The sequence below is a fragment of the Theobroma umbraticum genome, unplaced genomic scaffold (genome assembly GCF_002168275.2).
Source record: "Theobroma umbraticum cultivar Fairchild unplaced genomic scaffold, ASM216827v3 scaffold_147.0, whole genome shotgun sequence".
Classification (NCBI taxonomy): Eukaryota; Viridiplantae; Streptophyta; class Magnoliopsida; order Malvales; family Malvaceae; genus Theobroma; species Theobroma umbraticum.
Window position 1 is genome coordinate 1,478,233 of NW_018397259.1, and position 17,419 is coordinate 1,495,651.

Here is a 17,419-nt window from a genome sequence, read left to right on the forward strand (position 1 = left end):
GGGTGTGGACAAGGAAAAAAAATAACAAATCACTCTTTTATGCAACATCACAATCAATCCCGATACTAACCACAACTACATCACCAAAACGGCAAATGACAAAAAGCTAGACATGGCAATCCAGGCATCTTATACCGATGAAACCAAGGCAGAAGTGAAGACCAATTTATATGAGGGATTGCTGGTTAGAATGAATTCATGCTCTAGAATAGATCAACTTTCTTCTTCTGCATGTCTTGCTTCCACTTTGGCAATTTATAAAATGCTTCCTTTGCCATCCCAAATACTGTCTGGAACTCCTCATCTGATAAATATGCCTGAGAAATCAAAATAGTAAGGACATGAACATTCAGAAAAGATAGAATGAACTTAAAAACATCAATGGCGCAACAAACCTCTCTCCGCTTGAAGTCAATTCCAGTTACAGGATTGTCAGATTTGGCCTTCAGTTGGTCATAACTGAATGTACTTTGACTGCTTCCACTGCCATTCTCATCCTGTTCCAGCTCTTGTTTTGGTTCTGAATTGTCCCCATTGGTTTCAGATACTACAACTGTCTCCTTGGCTTCGGCAACTTCTTGAGAATCCTCTGCTTCAGAAGGGTCCACTTCACTCTTTGCTTCAGCTGTACAAAGTCAATGCATCAGAAACAGTTTTAAAAAGTACATGAAAAGACAGGAGGTCAAATTTACTTATCAGGTGCTGCACCAAGAATATTTAGCACCTTCTTGTGGATCAGCCCAAAGCAATGGTTTCTTTTTTTTTTTAAGATAAAATTGCACAAGGGTTCTTACGAGGTGGGCTGGTTACTGCAGGAGTGCTGCTAGTGGATTTTGTAGGGGATGCATCAGGTGATTGTTTCTTCTTTTCAGCAGTAAGAACCGAGGAAAGAGCAGCTACAGCTGCTGCTCTTTGTGATCCCTGACTGGCACTAGAAGGCTTTGCTGCTGAAAGTTTGCTTGCTGATGGTGAATTAAATGCAGAAGATAAGGCAGCCAAAGCTGAAGCTCTTTGCGTAGGTCCTCCTTGGTTTCCATTAGATCGATCCTGGGCCTGCAACAATGTCACATATCAAATACCTAATTCATAAGAAAAGTTAAAGAATGCTTTGAATTCTCAACACAGAAGCACACATAACTTCAGTCATAATCTCCATATATAAAAACAATGATACATAATGACATGTAAAGTAACAAAACGGCTGAAATGCAACAAGAAAGAATAATAAGCACAGCATCCAGTTACATACAGAAACGAGAGTCAAATGAGCTACATAAAGTAAAAACATACACGAATAAGGAAAACAAGCAGAACTAATATTCAAGCTAATTAGAAAGGGGAAAGAAACGCATTATGAAGCTGAAATTAACTGGGAAAAGGGGGAAAACAAAAATAATAATCCAAAACATGTCCAGCCAAAAACAAAATACATATTTAACAAGGCAAATTAAACATTGTAAAATTAAGAGGCAACAGGATTCATAATTCTCCTCTTTTCATTTACATCATTTTTTTTTTTCTGGCTTTTGGTATCCTGCAATGGCAGCTAGCATAGATAACAAACATTATTCAAAGGAGCCAGAATGTAAAAAATTCGTTAGACAAAAGACAACATGAAGCAAGTTGATGAACTATACTTGGATATCTGTAAGCAAGTATGGGTTACGCATGATAAAGACTACTTTTTGTGCTGCAGGTGATATCTCTAAGAAATGAAATCCTATATGTATTCTTAAAAGGCATTCATTTCCAGTTTTCTAACACCCCCTTCCAAATGTTTTGGGAACTTCATTAGGTGGGTTGTCAGCAGCGTAAGCACCCTACTACATCAAACCAACAATGCAAAGAACAGAATATAAGAATCAAAACTCCAAACATTACAAATTTTCAATGAAAGGCTGCCATAAAGCACAATTGTATTCTCCTAAACCAAAGCAGCTAATAGTCCTACTATTCTCAAACTAATTCGGACGGTACAACCGGTTCAACTTACTAGTTCCTTTTCAGCTGTTACTAACGAGACTCAAAATTAAATGCAGTCAAAATTAAAGAAATGTATAGAAAAGAGTTCAGAAAAATTTTGGTGGCATGGAGCAGTTTATTACCGAAAGGGTTGATTTTGCAGAAGATGGATTGAATGCAGAAGACAAGGCAGCTAAAGCTGAAGCCCTTTGAGTGGGACCCCCTTGGTTCCCATTGGACTTCTCCTGTCTCGGCAGCATAGAATCCATCAGTCAGGGAACTAGTTTAGCAAACAAATGGAGAGAGAGCGAGAGAGAGAGAGAGAGAGAGACATTATCATCTTCACATAAGACCTAATGCCACCGTCCTTAATTTACCAATTTGAATTATTATCCAAAAGGACAACAAGGTCAGGATCTAAGGCTCCACCTTAGGGCAACCGCTACTAAAGTTCAGTGTCATCACATTGTAACAGATAATATATTAATTTATCTTAAAAGTTTTCTTTACGTGTCATTTAAACAAGACGCTTCCTCTTCCTGAATTAAGTTTAGCAACAATATGCCTATAGAAAAATGATTATTGATGCCCACAATGGATAAGCAAAGCAAAGTTTATAACAGGAAGCCAAAAGGAAGCCATATATAACAACATCAAAAGAAGTAATATTATAACAAATCTCATCCATGCTTTCAATCCATCAAAGCAAAACCTGCTTTAATAAGTTATTTTCCTTACAAGGAGCCTTGAAAATAGACTCCCATTTAATTTTTATGAACCCAATTTCACTGTATGCTTGACAGAAGCTTCATATAGTGAGAATTGGTCAGCTTATGTGAATTAAAGAAAGAATTTACCTCTACAGCATGGCTCGCCCCAAAGAGCAATGCCACCTTCTTCTGGAATGAATTTCCTTGTACCTGTATTCCAAAGAGAACATCTAAGCATATATATCAAACATATGCAGTTGAATGCAAACACACATGAAAGGAAGGATGAACCATGTCAGTGGAAGAGCTGTTAACCCTTAAAGAAACAAAATAGTATTTCATAACTCTTTCAGAGTGTGAGTATAGAATAAGCTGAACCATTTTTTATGGTATACTGCAAGTGGCAACAATTAAAGTAATTGCGATATTTATTCAAGATAAAAGAGGCTTTCAATGGTATGATCCTTTAATTTAATTTTTTTTTTTGAATTAGATGGTACTTTCAACAAAGTGCACTATGCTAATCAAGACTTCCGCTCTAGTCCAAGTAGCATCATCATAATGCTTACTATCATAACTTTTCATACTTGGGGCTCTCTCATCTCAGTTTAAATTTTAGAGTCCTTGTACTTTGACTTCTTATTTCCTGCACCTCACACCAGCTCTAAAGTTTTTATTTTTTCTCCTTATTTGTTTTTTTCTCCAGAGATAGAAACTCATGAACCCAGGCTACATTTGATGCTTAAATGTGTGGTTAAATAGTCATAGAAATCCTCTACAGGCTCTCCATCAGTCTCACATTCAAACATTTCCTCATCCACAATACAAATGCATTGATTTAAACCATATGCTATGCATTTTCTCAATATTGTCCATTTTGCATAGACAAGCTGAGAATATAACTTCTCATAATTTGTTGCTGATGAAGATGAAAGTGATCTAACAATAATTTGAAGTGACAGTAGCTCAAGAAAGATCTAGTCAAGAACACACGTACAGTAGCTCGTGTGGAATCCCATGAAAAGAATGTTGTGAAGAAGCAGGGTTCATTTCCTTCGGTAACTTTGTAAAGTGGAACATTTGGAGACAAACCCTCTAGAGATGCAGCCATGTCTATGTATTTCTGCAAAGAACTTCAAAATGAATACCAAACAGATTGAAAGGATAAAATGACAAAGGAATCAGGTTTTTATTTATTACCTGCCCAATTTCAAAAACATTTTGCTTTTCTTTGGTGTCTACAGATTGACCAACCCAAACAAACACTTCAGCATGTGTGTCGAGTATCAAAATATCTTCAGTCAAGAGATCGTCTTGAGAGAAGTTGTAAACTTCCTCAACCTGCAAAACAAAATGTAAAATTACATGTAGAAGAGACTGGCTACCTGGAGGAAAGGAGTTCAATTACATTAGAAGTCTCAAACTTACCTCAAACTTTCCTGAGGCATCCATTTGGAAACAGATAAAATCATGGAACGAACAATTAGAACGGTAATAAGCTTCCTCAATAACTTAAAGGAGAAGGAAGAAAGCACAGAGCACAAATTTGATAGTAAAGCAAATCACATTTAAGAACAAGGAAAGACACCTTTGTTAAGAGAGAACATGAACAAGTGGGGATCCCTGACAGTCTCGGTAGATGCCTTTTTGCTGGTATAACTCTGTTTCCCCCCAAGTGCAAACCAGAAGGTAGAACTCTCTGTTCCTTCTTTAGCATGTTTAAGAGCAACTCCAGGCTGAAGGCAAAAGATTATAGATGATTGATTGACATGGGAAGGAAGTTGTTTAAAAGAACTATGTGCTATTATTAACTTTTATTATTGAGGAGCAAATCTAAAGTTTAATGCCAGGAAGATGCATTATGCTAGACTGTGAAATGTACCAGCTCATTGTTTGATTTTGAGTATATTTTATCTTGTTCCACTAAGTATTCAGAATGGATTCAGAGGAAAAAAACTATAAATACCTAAATAACTAAAAATCTCAAAAAGCAGAAAACAGGTATTATCAGCAGAAGATTTGTGATGAAATAAAAAGGTAACTACAACAGTCAACTGAAAAGAACTATAATCATTATCTAAGAATTAAACCTTACCATGTCATTGGAACAGGATCATATAGGCATAAATTACTTAGATTCTTTAGTTGTATTGATTAATTGGTTGCCTTAACTTGTTAGATGCTAGACTGTAACAATATCAAGTTATCACCAGGTTTCCCAATAAAATGCTTGAATCTTGTGTCACACCAAAGACCAAAAGTAAAAAACTTTCTGCAAAGAATATACCTTTAAAAATTCAGCAACTTTAGCAGCTAATTGCTGCTGTTCATAGGTGCTTTGATTTCCATGCCAAGTGAAAATTGAAGATCCAGATTGCAGAAGGAAACACTCAGTAGAGTTCAATGATGTTGCCACCTGAACAATAGTTACAAAACAAGGAGGTATTGCAGTTAGGATACAAAAGGAATATGTCATGATGCTGCACACATCATAATAACAACTGCACGAATACAGTCATCATCACACATTTGATACCAGTAAAATAAATGGAGACACTATGGAAGTTGCATTTTTGGTTCCCTTCTCTGCCTTTTAACGTCCATAATCAGGTTAGGTGTATTATGAGCACTTAACTCAATCCCAAGGCTTTCATGTTCCTTTCTCATGTGTTTACCAAGTACTCTTTTCGCTGCCTCTTTGATGCCTTTAAGTTTTGAACCAATTCAAGCTTTCTTGATAAAGAAAAGTCTTAGCTTTCTTCTATTACATCTAATGACATCAACTAGTTTGGTAGTCATAGTTGTAAAGTTAAAACCTTCTCAAATCAAACAATCTTCATCTAACATTTTCAGGATTCCAGGCCATCAATTCACCAACAAATGCTCTCTTCAAAGTTGTTTTTAAACCTAAACTTCCAAATCACATCTTGCATGAGTTATGAGACTTTTTATTAACTAGTTTCACAATCATAATTACAGCATTAGTGAACAACAAAAGCCAGAGGTAGAATTTTGTCCTTAAGAAACAACCGAATCCTCAGAAGACTTACATTTCAATATTTCAACTAATGCAAGACAGCAACAGATTCAGTTTCAAGTACAAATAAATATTTTTCACACATGTTCACTTTTACATTTGTAATTAATCATGTGTAATTGGCAAATAAAACCAGCTTATCAAGGGAAAACAAATTTCTTTTATGAGACTACTGAACTTAAAGCACAATGAGACCACAATAAAAAAGGAAAAAAAAAAACCAAGGGAACTATGTGTGAAGCTTCCTTGACTAAATGAATATGCCAGATGATAATTTGCTTGAAATTTAGAAAAATAATAGAAAAAGGGATGGGGACGTTCTACTTGACAAGCTACTTGACAAGCTATTTCTTCTATTTTAAATCATGGTGATAGGACACTGCCAATCATACTACCATGGTCAGAAAGATTCTGGACAAGCACTGAACAATTACCAAGATACATACAATAATGCTTTTTGAAGCATGATAAAGAAAGGATGTTAAGAGTTATGCTAAAGCACTTTAATATAGGATATTTCATAAAAAAGACCTGCAAAATATCTCAAATTATTTAAGATAGGAAAGGCCGTTAAAGTCAGGCAAAAGCAAAGAAATGTAAATTTTGAGAATGAAACAACACAATTCCCGAAAACGTGGGAAAAGAACACAGAAATATTTAATGGTTTACATGCTTAATTGCTGAATTTTCAATCAAATTTCTCGAAGTCAAAAGAAAACTTAAAACTATCAACTTCTCAGTGCAAATTGAAAAAGATGTCACATCAACATGATTCTACACTTAATGCTGGCAACTGGAAATATTATGGTCTAAATTCTACTTGCTTGCCAAACAACAGTAAACTAGTCTTTGCATATAAGTTTTAAGGAAAAACCATGAACATCGAGAATTCCAAATCACCAACTAAACATAATTTTAAAAGGCAAAAGAGTCAAAACAACCAATAATTGCATACCGCATCAACTTGCAATGCTTTATTATTGTGGACAAAGGTTCCTGATATCCGAAAGAGAGCAACACAATCTGCTGTGTAGGTTTCATCTGTCAAGCCTTTGTCTGCCATACTCTTTTTGTAACCAGAGCTTAGACCACCCTAAAAAGGAATAAATCATAGGAAAATTAGTTGATAACCATCAATTCTAAACCAAAATCTTCCAAGCTATTGGTATTGAGATTCTAAACTATGAGGTCAAAATGAATACCTTAAGGACCACCATAGGTTGAAACAGCGCAATGAATTGGGGTGGCTCTTTACCTTCAAAAACTCGACCCTGCAAGAAGCATCTATTAGAAACATGAGCCTCAGAATCATAGTAATCAGCCAAAGGTAATATGATACCTGAACAGGCCTCCCCTTAAGTGAGTTAGACATTGTGTTAGCCAACCGAGCAGCCATCTTTTGGTCCTCCTGAATTAAGAAATATATATACTTTTAGAAAATAAAATTTTAACTAGTAAGAATGACCATCACCAGAATAAAGTCCATCATATTAACATGAACTACATAAGCACCTCTTTCTTCTATACAGCAAACATAACATATGGAAGCTACGATTAGGAAAGTAATGAAAGCCGGGATATAAATTCAATGTAGAGAACATGCCGAATGAAGTAGATATTGTCACCGCTATATGAGTTAGAAGCCAATTCATTGTAAGAAGTAAGCACAACAAATTATAAAGAATATGCTCAAGTTCTCAAAAATCAACAGTGACATCAAAAGTTGAACTTGTTGCAAAGAAATTTAACATGTAAAAATTATATTTAAGAAACAAAAACTATGAGCTGCACTAGGTATTACCAGCAAAGATACAGTTGATGGTTAATGAGGCCTCATCAATGGGAAAAAAAATATAGCAGCTTTCAATTTTCTTTTTCTTTCTTAACTTCATATCAGAGATTTCAGGTTTTTCTTTTTCCTTCTAATTTTAATGTTCAGGATAGCATGGCCGCTGTGGTAATATTGTCAGATTCCAGAATGGGTGAGGATTATGGGCCTCACTTTTCTTCAATTTATCTTCTTTTATTCATTTAATTTGTCAAGCAATCTTATTTCCCAGCCACTAATTGCTGTATTTTTTACAATGGCGAACTCCTAACCATTCACACCCATTGCAGATGCACCTAGATTAGGACTCCCTCAAATTTCCATGACTAAACTGAAGGGTTGCATATCTGTTATATGTACCCATGTGTGCTTGCATTCACTATTTTCATAGACTGATATTTTACCAAATATTATTTGTCCACAAATTTCCATGACTTAAACTGAAGGGTCGTGGATCTGTTATATGCCTGTATGTGCGCTTGCATTCACTATTTTCTTAGCCTGATCTTATATTTATAGAATCCAATAGGTGCAGTCAAAATTCTACCCTCCATCAAAGGTTCAATTTGAGATGCTTCAAGATTGACAAGGGACCACTAATAGTACCTATGAATGCCTCGATAGAGTAAGCCTGCCAAAAGGGAAACTAATTAGGCAGCTTAAGAATCCAGATAATGTGGCAGGCCTAGTTGATGATGTGTATGAAATTAGGAAGGCAACTTTCAAATTTCTCATCTGATGGAGGCACTCATACTGGTAGGCATATCTATTGGTCTTTCAATAATGACAAGGAGCTCATCTTGGCAGCACTCTAGTCTATATTATAACACATCAAGTCCACTGTTTCCCATTAATATGTGGAAGGCAGTTCTATCATCAACAAAAAGTTGAGATGAATGACTGAAAGGGTGTATTAATTTAAATTATGTCAAACCCAACGAGAACATTGTAAATTACCTCAATGCTATCCTTTCCAATCCAACAGCAGAGAAAGTAATCTTCTTTCCTGTCACCTGAGTGGTAGGTATAAAGCACAATGTAGCAGTCTCCACTATAGAATTTACCAATATCCTCTTTTGGCAACGGTGTCTTGGCACTGCCATTGATGCACCACACCTGACAAACAAGCAATACCATACTCATGTAAACAGTTTATGTCTTCAAAGCCAAATCCCAAAAATAAACTAAAAACAGACTAGTAACTCGACCTCCATCTTTCCACCCCCTTCAAGCAAAGGAGGAACTTCCTCATTTACAGGAACACTTTTGCTCATCCCCTTCACACCAACCCCTTGTTGCTTCAGCAGAGCTAGCAGTAGAAAAATACCATTCAATAATGTAAATTTAAAAAAAAAATAGTGTCATTTGTAGCTTACTAAGTGAAACCTACCGGCTACTTTTCCTCTTCCCTCCTCACCACCAGGAGCTGCAGACCCTGCAGGCCAAGAATCAAAGTTGGACTTGAATGAATTGGTCTCATACCCTTGGATGACACGGGTTATGCGTGTTGTTTTTGGTCTATTGTGGCCAGTAACAAATTCCTGGAGATAAAAGGTTGGGAATGAGAATCTGTATTCTTGAAATTCATGAAGATATAAATGCCATGACTCTAGCTCTACCTCAGCAACTTGACTGGCAGCTTTTCTATCCTCTACTTGTGTCACCCGTCCAACCCAAACAAAAACCTCAGCACCGCAGTCTAGTATATAGCACTTGTTGTTTTCCAAGAGACCTTTGGATAGTTCGCCTTCTACGATCTTCACCTCACCATCAGTTATGCTACAGGAACAAGTGATTTCAAATTGGCAGTTAATTAAGACATACACCTTTAAAAACAACAGTAACATATACTAATATTAACTCAAAAAGGATTTCAATCAGGAGTGCCTCAATAGAAGCCCTACCTCAACACAAACATCTTACCACAGAAAGTTCAGTTCATCTATGTTACCTATAATAACAGCGACCACAAAAATATTCTTAAAGCTGTCTGGGGAACAAATTAAAATAAGCTTAATGCGTTCTTTCACTCACTGCAGTAAAATTAACTATACACTGGAAAAGCTCTAATATATAATCTGATCTCCATTTCCTTTTTGATAAAGAAAAGAGGCAATTGACGTAGTGTGTAAGAATTAACAATTCTGACCTTAATCTATAATGCTGGCTCATGACTTCAGTACTAGTGAAAACATGCTTGATAAGAGTAAAGAAATTGATTTTATATTTCTTGAAGCATAAAGATAATTGACAGGAATTCCAAAAAGAACATGTGAGAAACATGACTTTGAACAGATTGGATGAACTAAATAGAATGGGTTCTAGAGTTTGAAATAAGAAAACGGTTTTAGAGTTGGTTGCTTTTAACTAACAAGGTTCCGCAGGTTGAGATTTTAGGGTAAAATATTAGCTGGATTAGGACAGCTTGATTTTATGGGTTGTTATGTTGAAGGTAATAAATAAAAACAGATAAAGAAATATATGGAAGCTTAAGGATTTCAAGAACATAAAAAGGACTTTGATGCAAGCTTGCAACAAGGAAGAAAAAAAAAAGGTAATGACTGCTGTTCCAGAACCATGAACAGTTTCTTGGAAGGACTGGTTAATTTTATCTGATGATTTCATGTGGGCATGAGGTTGGAGCTACAAGATTTGCCTCAAAGGACTAGCAACGAAGAGAATAATCCAGCAAATACAGCAACATAGAATTAAGAGTAGAAGAACAAAGGGATGCAGAAGATAACCCCAAGCTCCCAAATCATCAAAAGATACACAAAAAGACACTGCTAAATTTTCATAAAACTATACGCCCTAGTATCATGGAAATACTTATATCAGTTAAGACTCCAATTGTAACGAGACTAAGATCCTTAAAATCACATTATTAGGAACATGACCTGAATTAATGAAGCACATGATATACAACAGCCAGCATCTTTATGTAGATAAACGAACAAAACTTCTGCTTGTTCTAGAAAAAACAAAACAAAAGAACATCTGGAGAACTTCATAAACTACTAGATTAGCAACCAGCTGACCTAAAAACTGTTATAAGCAGTTGTCCTTGGACCAAAAAACTTCTTTTTTTCTCATTAGAGTCATGACCTTGACTCTTAGCTTCAACATCTTCAACCACTCTGATAATGTGCCAAAAATATGACTGACTAAATAGGACCAAAACAAAACAAGTTTCATGTTTTAATCTGCCTGCATTTAATAGAAGAGCAAGCATATATACATACACATGAAGAATGATGGCGTGATTTTATATTTATACACATACTACATCTACACTCCTCACTTTTACTAACCTTACTAAGGTTATGATTTAGAGCATTGTATTATGATGCATATAACCAACCCTTCATAGAGAGAAAAGGCTTGCTTTCTTGTACAGTTGTTTTTAAACAATGGTAACACTAACTTGTTCCTACTCAGAGGAATACTTGAAGTTCCAGCTTAGTGGTTATCAATACCATTAGATTGGAGAATTGATAAGACCCATATAAAGGCATAATCTCTACAAATAACATCAGAAACACAATTTATAAATATTTTCATAAACTCAAAAGGTTACTACTATTTAAATTAAAAACTCTCGAAGGTATAATTTCTCAAGGATACAGCATGAAACAGTATGTTAACAAAAATATGAACAGGATGATCACCTCCCCACTAAAAGACAGAACCAAGAAAGCTGAAACAATTCTCAAATGTCTACATAATATTTTCAGCCAAGTAAGTTCATTTTCAGAGAACTCTTATAACAAAGAGGGTGAATGGCTACACAGCTCATTAGTTTTTCTCTTCTTTTGTCAATCTACGATGAGAGTGTATTTGATCATGCATGCGTGAATAAGTAATATAAATAAAACTATGCAAAATTAATTCTTTGCTTATTAATCTGGTTGCGATAACTAAGAAACTGAAGTACTCTTACCAACATATAAATAGGATACATATCATTAGTGTCTAACTCTAGCAAAATTCTAGATGCAACTTAATTTTCATTTCTGCAGCGGAAGGAAAAACAGAAGATACAATTACCTATAAAGTTTAGCAGGAGTAGTCTCAGGAATAACATCATCTTCACAGGTAACCTTCTTGCCTATTGGAGCAAAACCACCAAAGAGAACCCAGAACTCACCAGAGTCGGACTCTGTATCCAACTTCCCATCATCTGGCAGGGTGATGACCATTTACGCATATATAAGTGAAGATCGAAAGAGTGCCCTCTTTAGATAGATTAAAATAAATAACCCTTGCACGCAATTCGATTAATACTATTGGAGAAGTAGAAAAGCAAGAAAAACAGCATCACCAATACTGCAAATGCATGCACCCTTACCAACAATTGCAACGTCACATTTTCCCTCATGATACTTTTCCTTTAAAAACTGAATAACTTCCAATGCCTTTGCCCTTTCCTGAATATTAGAGTTTGCACCATTGAACTGATAAATCTTATTCTGAGTGTCCAGGATAAATACATCATCGTGATTCAGTGAAGACCGAGCAAAAGGAACCTGCAAAAGCATATACAAAATGCTATTTCCTGATCCACAATAATCTCATATTCAGTGGAAGTTCATAATTAGTTTACAAACTTTTCTTTTCTTTTTTCTTCTTTCAATCCATACTCATAAACTTATGTAAAGAGCATGAGATACCTGCTTCAATCTGACAACTCGCTTTCCTCTGCAGACATACAACCGTGTTTCAAACTCTTCTTCTTCTGGTTTTTTAAACCCAGAAGCAATACCGCCCTCCAATGGTATAATGCAAGGTTTAAAGTACGACAAAAATTTGTCAGATTCATGGCCTTGAAGTTCCCTGTGCTGCACAGCACGCCCTCCTAAGACTGCATCTAGCTCAACAGTTTTGATAGCAGCTGTTCCCGCCTCATCCTACATGTGACGGCATGATCTCAAATGATGTTTTAGTTCATTTGAAGGAAATTTAAATCCTCAACAAATTAAGAAAAGTAAAAGTAGATGAAGCATCACCTGACTTGTATCTTTTCCCATCCAGAAGTGTATGTCATACAGATATGAACCTCCCTTGCTAGGTGTTGTCTACAAAAAATATACATAAAAAGAAAAGAGAAAATGAAAAAAAATATAAAGAAAACTTTAAATGTGTTATCAAGGCCCAAAATAAGAGAGAGAAATAAATGTTGTGTAGCACACCAGAGAGAGCAAGTGAGAGAGAGAGTCTGCACCTGTAAGACAATGTAAGAATCACCCATGTAGAATTTTCCATAGTCAGACTTTGGCAACGGAACTGGCTGAAAATCCTCAATACGCCAGATTTCAGTCCCGCTACAATATGTCAAGTTCAACAGCCTTAACATAAGAAATTACCAGGACAAATATGCAACATAAGCACACATCTCAATTTTTTTTTATAAAAAAAAAAAAAAAGAGCAGATGGCATTATCTTTTCTTTTTTCGTGCTGGCATTGGAAACAACATAGTTATTGATTCCAAATCTCTCTTATCAATTAAAATATCAATATACCTTATCTAAAAGAAAAAGCTAAAACCAATACAAAATTTAAGTGCACATCTTCACAACTTATATGCTCTTCATTTTAAGGATACGGTTTCTGACCCACTCCTTGAAATGCAGGATCCAGAACTTTTGCAGAGCTAGACATATCTCAGAACTCTTTATCACTGTTTTAAAAGAGTACAGCTCAACTTGATAATCCAACCTTCAGCAGTCCAGAAATTGCACAAAGCTTCACAGCTCTGGAGAAAATACAGGAAAACCTTTTTAACTGATACTTACAGCAATTTAAGCAGACTAAAAATATGTTCCCATTTCACAATGCACTATACAAGCAGAGAACAAAAAATAAGAGTCTAATAATCAGGAAAAAAGCAAATCAGTTTTGCTTTCTATGAAGAGCCATTTAAAAGGAAAGAAGTGACAGCTTTTCCCAATCTTCAGCAACAAGCCAATGTTGGCAATACATTATCAAGGTCTAGCATAAATAAATTTCAGACAAGCTGCACAATAGTTTGATTAGCAAGATGGGGTACTTTCCTGATTTCCATTAATTTAAAGAGTGCGTGCTCACACACACACACAATGATTTGTTTATCCAGGACAAAGAGAAGTAGCCTACCAGATTGAAAAACAAGATACATGAATCACCGGCATCAGATATTTCTACTTCATGTATTTTGGACCCTCTAAATGAATTAAAACATACAAAAAAAAAAATAATGTGCAGCATGCAACCACCCGTACCAAGTCCATCTAACATAGCTGCACAGACTTATCTAAATGGTTAGGCATACAATAAATCAACGAATGGCATTTGATTATTCTCCTCTGAGGATGACATCCCGTACATATGTTAACTTGGTTCATTCTTTCATCATTCAAGTAACCACTAAAGCATGTTGTGTCTCTATGTGTCCTAGCACACAAACCAGGTCACTTGACGTGTATTACTTCCAATTAAAATTATTGTACATAACCTTAATTAACTTAGTATCCCAACCCTGCCTTCCGTAGGACCTTCTACAAGGCAGCATGATGACCAACTTCCCATAGAAAACTGCCATTTATTTCAATAGTCATTATATTAACAACGAAGCCCCATCATCATTTTATAACGAATTGAGAAATCAACTATCAAAGAAGTATGCCTTTGGTTGTGAGAATGATAATCTTCTTAAAAGAATTCCTAGACACATGGACATCAGATGAGTATAAAAACTGTCATCTTCTTTACATTAATGCTTGGAAGTTGATCCACAGAAGAAAACTGATCAAATAGTCCTTGTAGTTAATGTGCTATGAATTTAATCTTCCATTCACCCAAGTTACATTACATGGTGCCATAAAAATCAGATCTACTTGTCCAATCCTAATGTTCCATGAGTTGTTTAGGCTACTAAACTTATTACATCTTCAGTTCCTAATGATAATTATCCATCCAAAGACTCAACACTTAGCTGATCCTGGTCTTAAAACCAATGACAAAAATTAGCATGCAAAAGAACTCTTTCACAAAGTTGATCTCAGATAACAAATTTCATATTCCTGCACCATATATGAAGAAACAGGAGCATCTTTTCAGCATGAATAAACATGAAGAATGTGTTATGTCCATGCATCTTGCATTGCAGAACTTAAAACATCAAGATGAAGTTCACAAAATTGACAGGGGATCTCCAATCAGCATTCTTTCTTAAAGTAAAAATAATCATCTTTCTATACATGCACATAATTGTCAACTCCACTTAATTCGGAAGTTAATAAACTCCTATTCTTCTGGCCAAAAATATAAAATAAAATTAACTCCTATTCTTTAAACCAATCATCCATCATTTCCGCACTAATCTAACACAAGTCCACTTATCCCACACATGCCAAGTATCAAGCATTTGCTTGCAGTTGTTCCAGGCTCTTAGGAGAATACCCTCATCAATCTTGCTCAAATCTCGGCATCCGAAGCATCAATCCAATAATGAGCACTCTATGGAAAGCAATGTACTGTTTGATTTGATCACACAACTAAACAGAAGGTTGCATGGCAGCAAAGAATTTTAGCACTAGTGCCATTGATCAGCTATCGAAGCAACACTTACCATGATCGATCACGGGATCAAAAAGCAAGCAAAAACAGAATTGGATGAACCCAACAATCAATCAAAACTTGGCTCAAAGCTAAGATCTTTCAAACTCTAATGTTCAGTTACAATAACAAATCAAATCATTTCCACAGCTGATGCTACAAACAGAATTCAAAAATTTCCGTACACTTACAATAGAGAGTTTTGGGAAAAAAATCAAGATTAAACAAGCAGTAAACAAACAACAACCATTATGACCAGCCAGCTTAATGACAAAAAAGTAGAACGTCTGAAAACTTGTCATCAGCATCAGACGAGCAGATCAAAACAAGAATTAAGGAAAAAGAAACAAAACCCATTAAAATTAAGACAAGATCAAGCAAACCCAGATCAACAAGCACCAAATCAAACATGAAAAAAAGAAAAAAGAGATTCAAATAAGCTACAGCCCACAAATGAAAAAAAAAAAAAAGTGATCACAGCAATGGCCTTTCCTCTGATCATAGCATATCCAAAGGAGACAGAGAAAAACAGAAATAGACGATGATCAAAGAAGAAGAAAAGGGTACCTTGAGAGAGAGATCTCTGTCTTTGAGTTTGGAGGAGGGAAGGAAAGGAGCTAAGCAGAGCTGGCAATTAAAAGATAGGAAAGAAAGGGAGGATACTTGGAAAGAAGAAGAGAATTATTGCAGTGGTATGTGTTGGGTGAGCGTTTCTCTCTCCAACTTTATCTCTTTAGTTTGGGACTTTTTTGAGATTTGCAAATTGAGAGAGAGAGAGAGATGGACGAATGAATGAATTATGATGAAGAGAAGAATAGATTGAGAACAGAAGAGAGAAGTTTCTTTTTTTTTTTTTTGGGTTTTTGGAAGGAAAAAAATAAAAAAGATTTTTCAGAGTTTGGGGCAGATAAAGTCGTTATTTAAGGCAAAAAAGATCCGGTGACGATGGCACCGGCCATGTTGGCTCTCTCTTTTGCTTAGATGGATTTCTAATTACTTTTATATTTTTATTTCTCTTTATCCTTTCTTTTCTTTTTCTGTTTTTATATTGTTTTTTTAATTATTTGAAAAATATTTCATTTCTCTCTCTTTTCAACAGACAACTTAACTTCATTTAGTTAAGCAATTTTTATCATTTTTCTTTTATCTGTTTCTTAGGTATTGAATATGATAATTATAATACATTATATATCTCGATACCTACACATATGATGCTAAGATATAAAATAGCAACTTTTTTTCTCTTGTTTCATAAATCCTAAGATTTGGAGGCAGAGATCTCTAAATTTGATATTCCAATAGATCTCTATATTTGAGACTCCAATTTTATCCCTAATGGACATGCCATATGTACTATTCAAAAGTTTACTGATGTGTGAAATTAATTCATGAATAATTTTACTATTTTAATATTCAAAGCTACATGTAAGTGTTATAAGATTATATTCTAGCTCAAAAAATATGTCTATGAAAGGGAGGAAAGGTCCCTATTAAGGAGAGAAAAGGTTTTATAATCTTACTTATAAGCTAAGACTCACTTCATCTCTTATTGATACGAGACTCGTGATATTATATTCATTGTATAATACTCTCATTATATGGACTTTTTCACACATAAAGGAGAGGAATCCACTTTGGTCTGGACCTATACGGATCTTACTATCTCTCTTTGAAGGATCCCACATCAACGAAGAGTTAGATAGGTTCCAATACCACTAGTTACAAGATCACACTTCCTACTTAAAAGAGATGTTTATTAAGTGAAAGCAAACCCTTACTTATAAATCCAAGGCTCGTCTCTTTTATATATATATATGAGATCCATCACACAAGTTATTCCCCTAGTATTTTATCATATATATGTTTTATTTAATTTTAGCGATTTACTATCAATTGATTTAATTTATAATACTAAGAGTTATTTTATCCATGATATTTTTTTTGGAATTGGGAAAAAGGGAATTCAAATCTGTTCTTTAAGCACGAAGATCATACACTAATCAATTAATCAAATACTTGATTTATTTTGTCCATGATATTAATAATGTGTTTTTTATATTTGTTGATTACATAATTTAATTTATATTTTATACAACAAATAAGATATTAATATTTATAAATTGTATTTTAAAACAATGTTAAAAGTATTTATTGTTAATTTTTATAATATTTATAATTAATTGTTTAATATGATTATTTTAAAGATAAAATACTCGCATCTCCAAACTTTTAGTTATAATTCTAGATAGATCAATTAGTTTTCGAAATGGACATTCCGTCCTAAAAAA

General features: G+C 34.8%; 1 protein-coding gene across 2 annotated transcripts; it reads right to left on the minus strand.

The window, feature by feature from the left end:
• Nucleotides 1-6: 6 nt before the first annotated feature.
• On the minus strand, nucleotides 7-16,010 carry VLN2 (villin 2). Of its 2 annotated transcripts, XM_021425834.2 has the most exons (24): nucleotides 15,699-16,010; nucleotides 13,141-13,290; nucleotides 12,759-12,858; nucleotides 12,544-12,612; nucleotides 12,208-12,444; nucleotides 11,886-12,063; nucleotides 11,585-11,717; nucleotides 9,157-9,316; nucleotides 8,928-9,078; nucleotides 8,746-8,846; nucleotides 8,495-8,653; nucleotides 7,049-7,117; nucleotides 6,912-6,980; nucleotides 6,665-6,802; nucleotides 4,960-5,088; nucleotides 4,261-4,408; nucleotides 4,101-4,111; nucleotides 3,873-4,013; nucleotides 3,670-3,795; nucleotides 2,820-2,882; nucleotides 2,106-2,207; nucleotides 795-1,053; nucleotides 396-625; nucleotides 7-317 (listed from the first exon to the last, which is right to left on the minus strand). In XM_021425834.2, exons 2-24 carry the CDS (start codon nucleotides 13,194-13,196, stop codon nucleotides 204-206), a joined length of 2,943 nt encoding a protein of 980 aa, XP_021281509.1. In that variant the 5' UTR covers nucleotides 13,197-13,290; nucleotides 15,699-16,010; the 3' UTR covers nucleotides 7-203. The 2 variants fall into 2 exon arrangements, with proteins under 2 accessions (XP_021281509.1, XP_021281510.1); XM_021425835.2 differs by lacking the exon at nucleotides 2,106-2,207.
• Nucleotides 16,011-17,419: the final 1,409 nt, after the last annotated feature.

Bases quoted from the DNA above. Each gene is read 5' to 3' on its own strand.
- VLN2 (XM_021425834.2), bottom strand. From the start codon at position 13,196: ATGTCTAGCTCTGCAAAAGTTCTGGATCCTGCATTTCAAGGAGTGGGT. The intron at 11,718-11,885 runs GTAAGGGTGCAT...TCACCCTGCCAG, and splicing joins ATGTGACGTTGCAATTGTTG to ATGATGGGAAGTTGGATACA. The intron at 626-794 runs GTAAGAACCCTT...GACTTTGTACAG, and splicing joins TGCAGTAACCAGCCCACCTC to CTGAAGCAAAGAGTGAAGTG.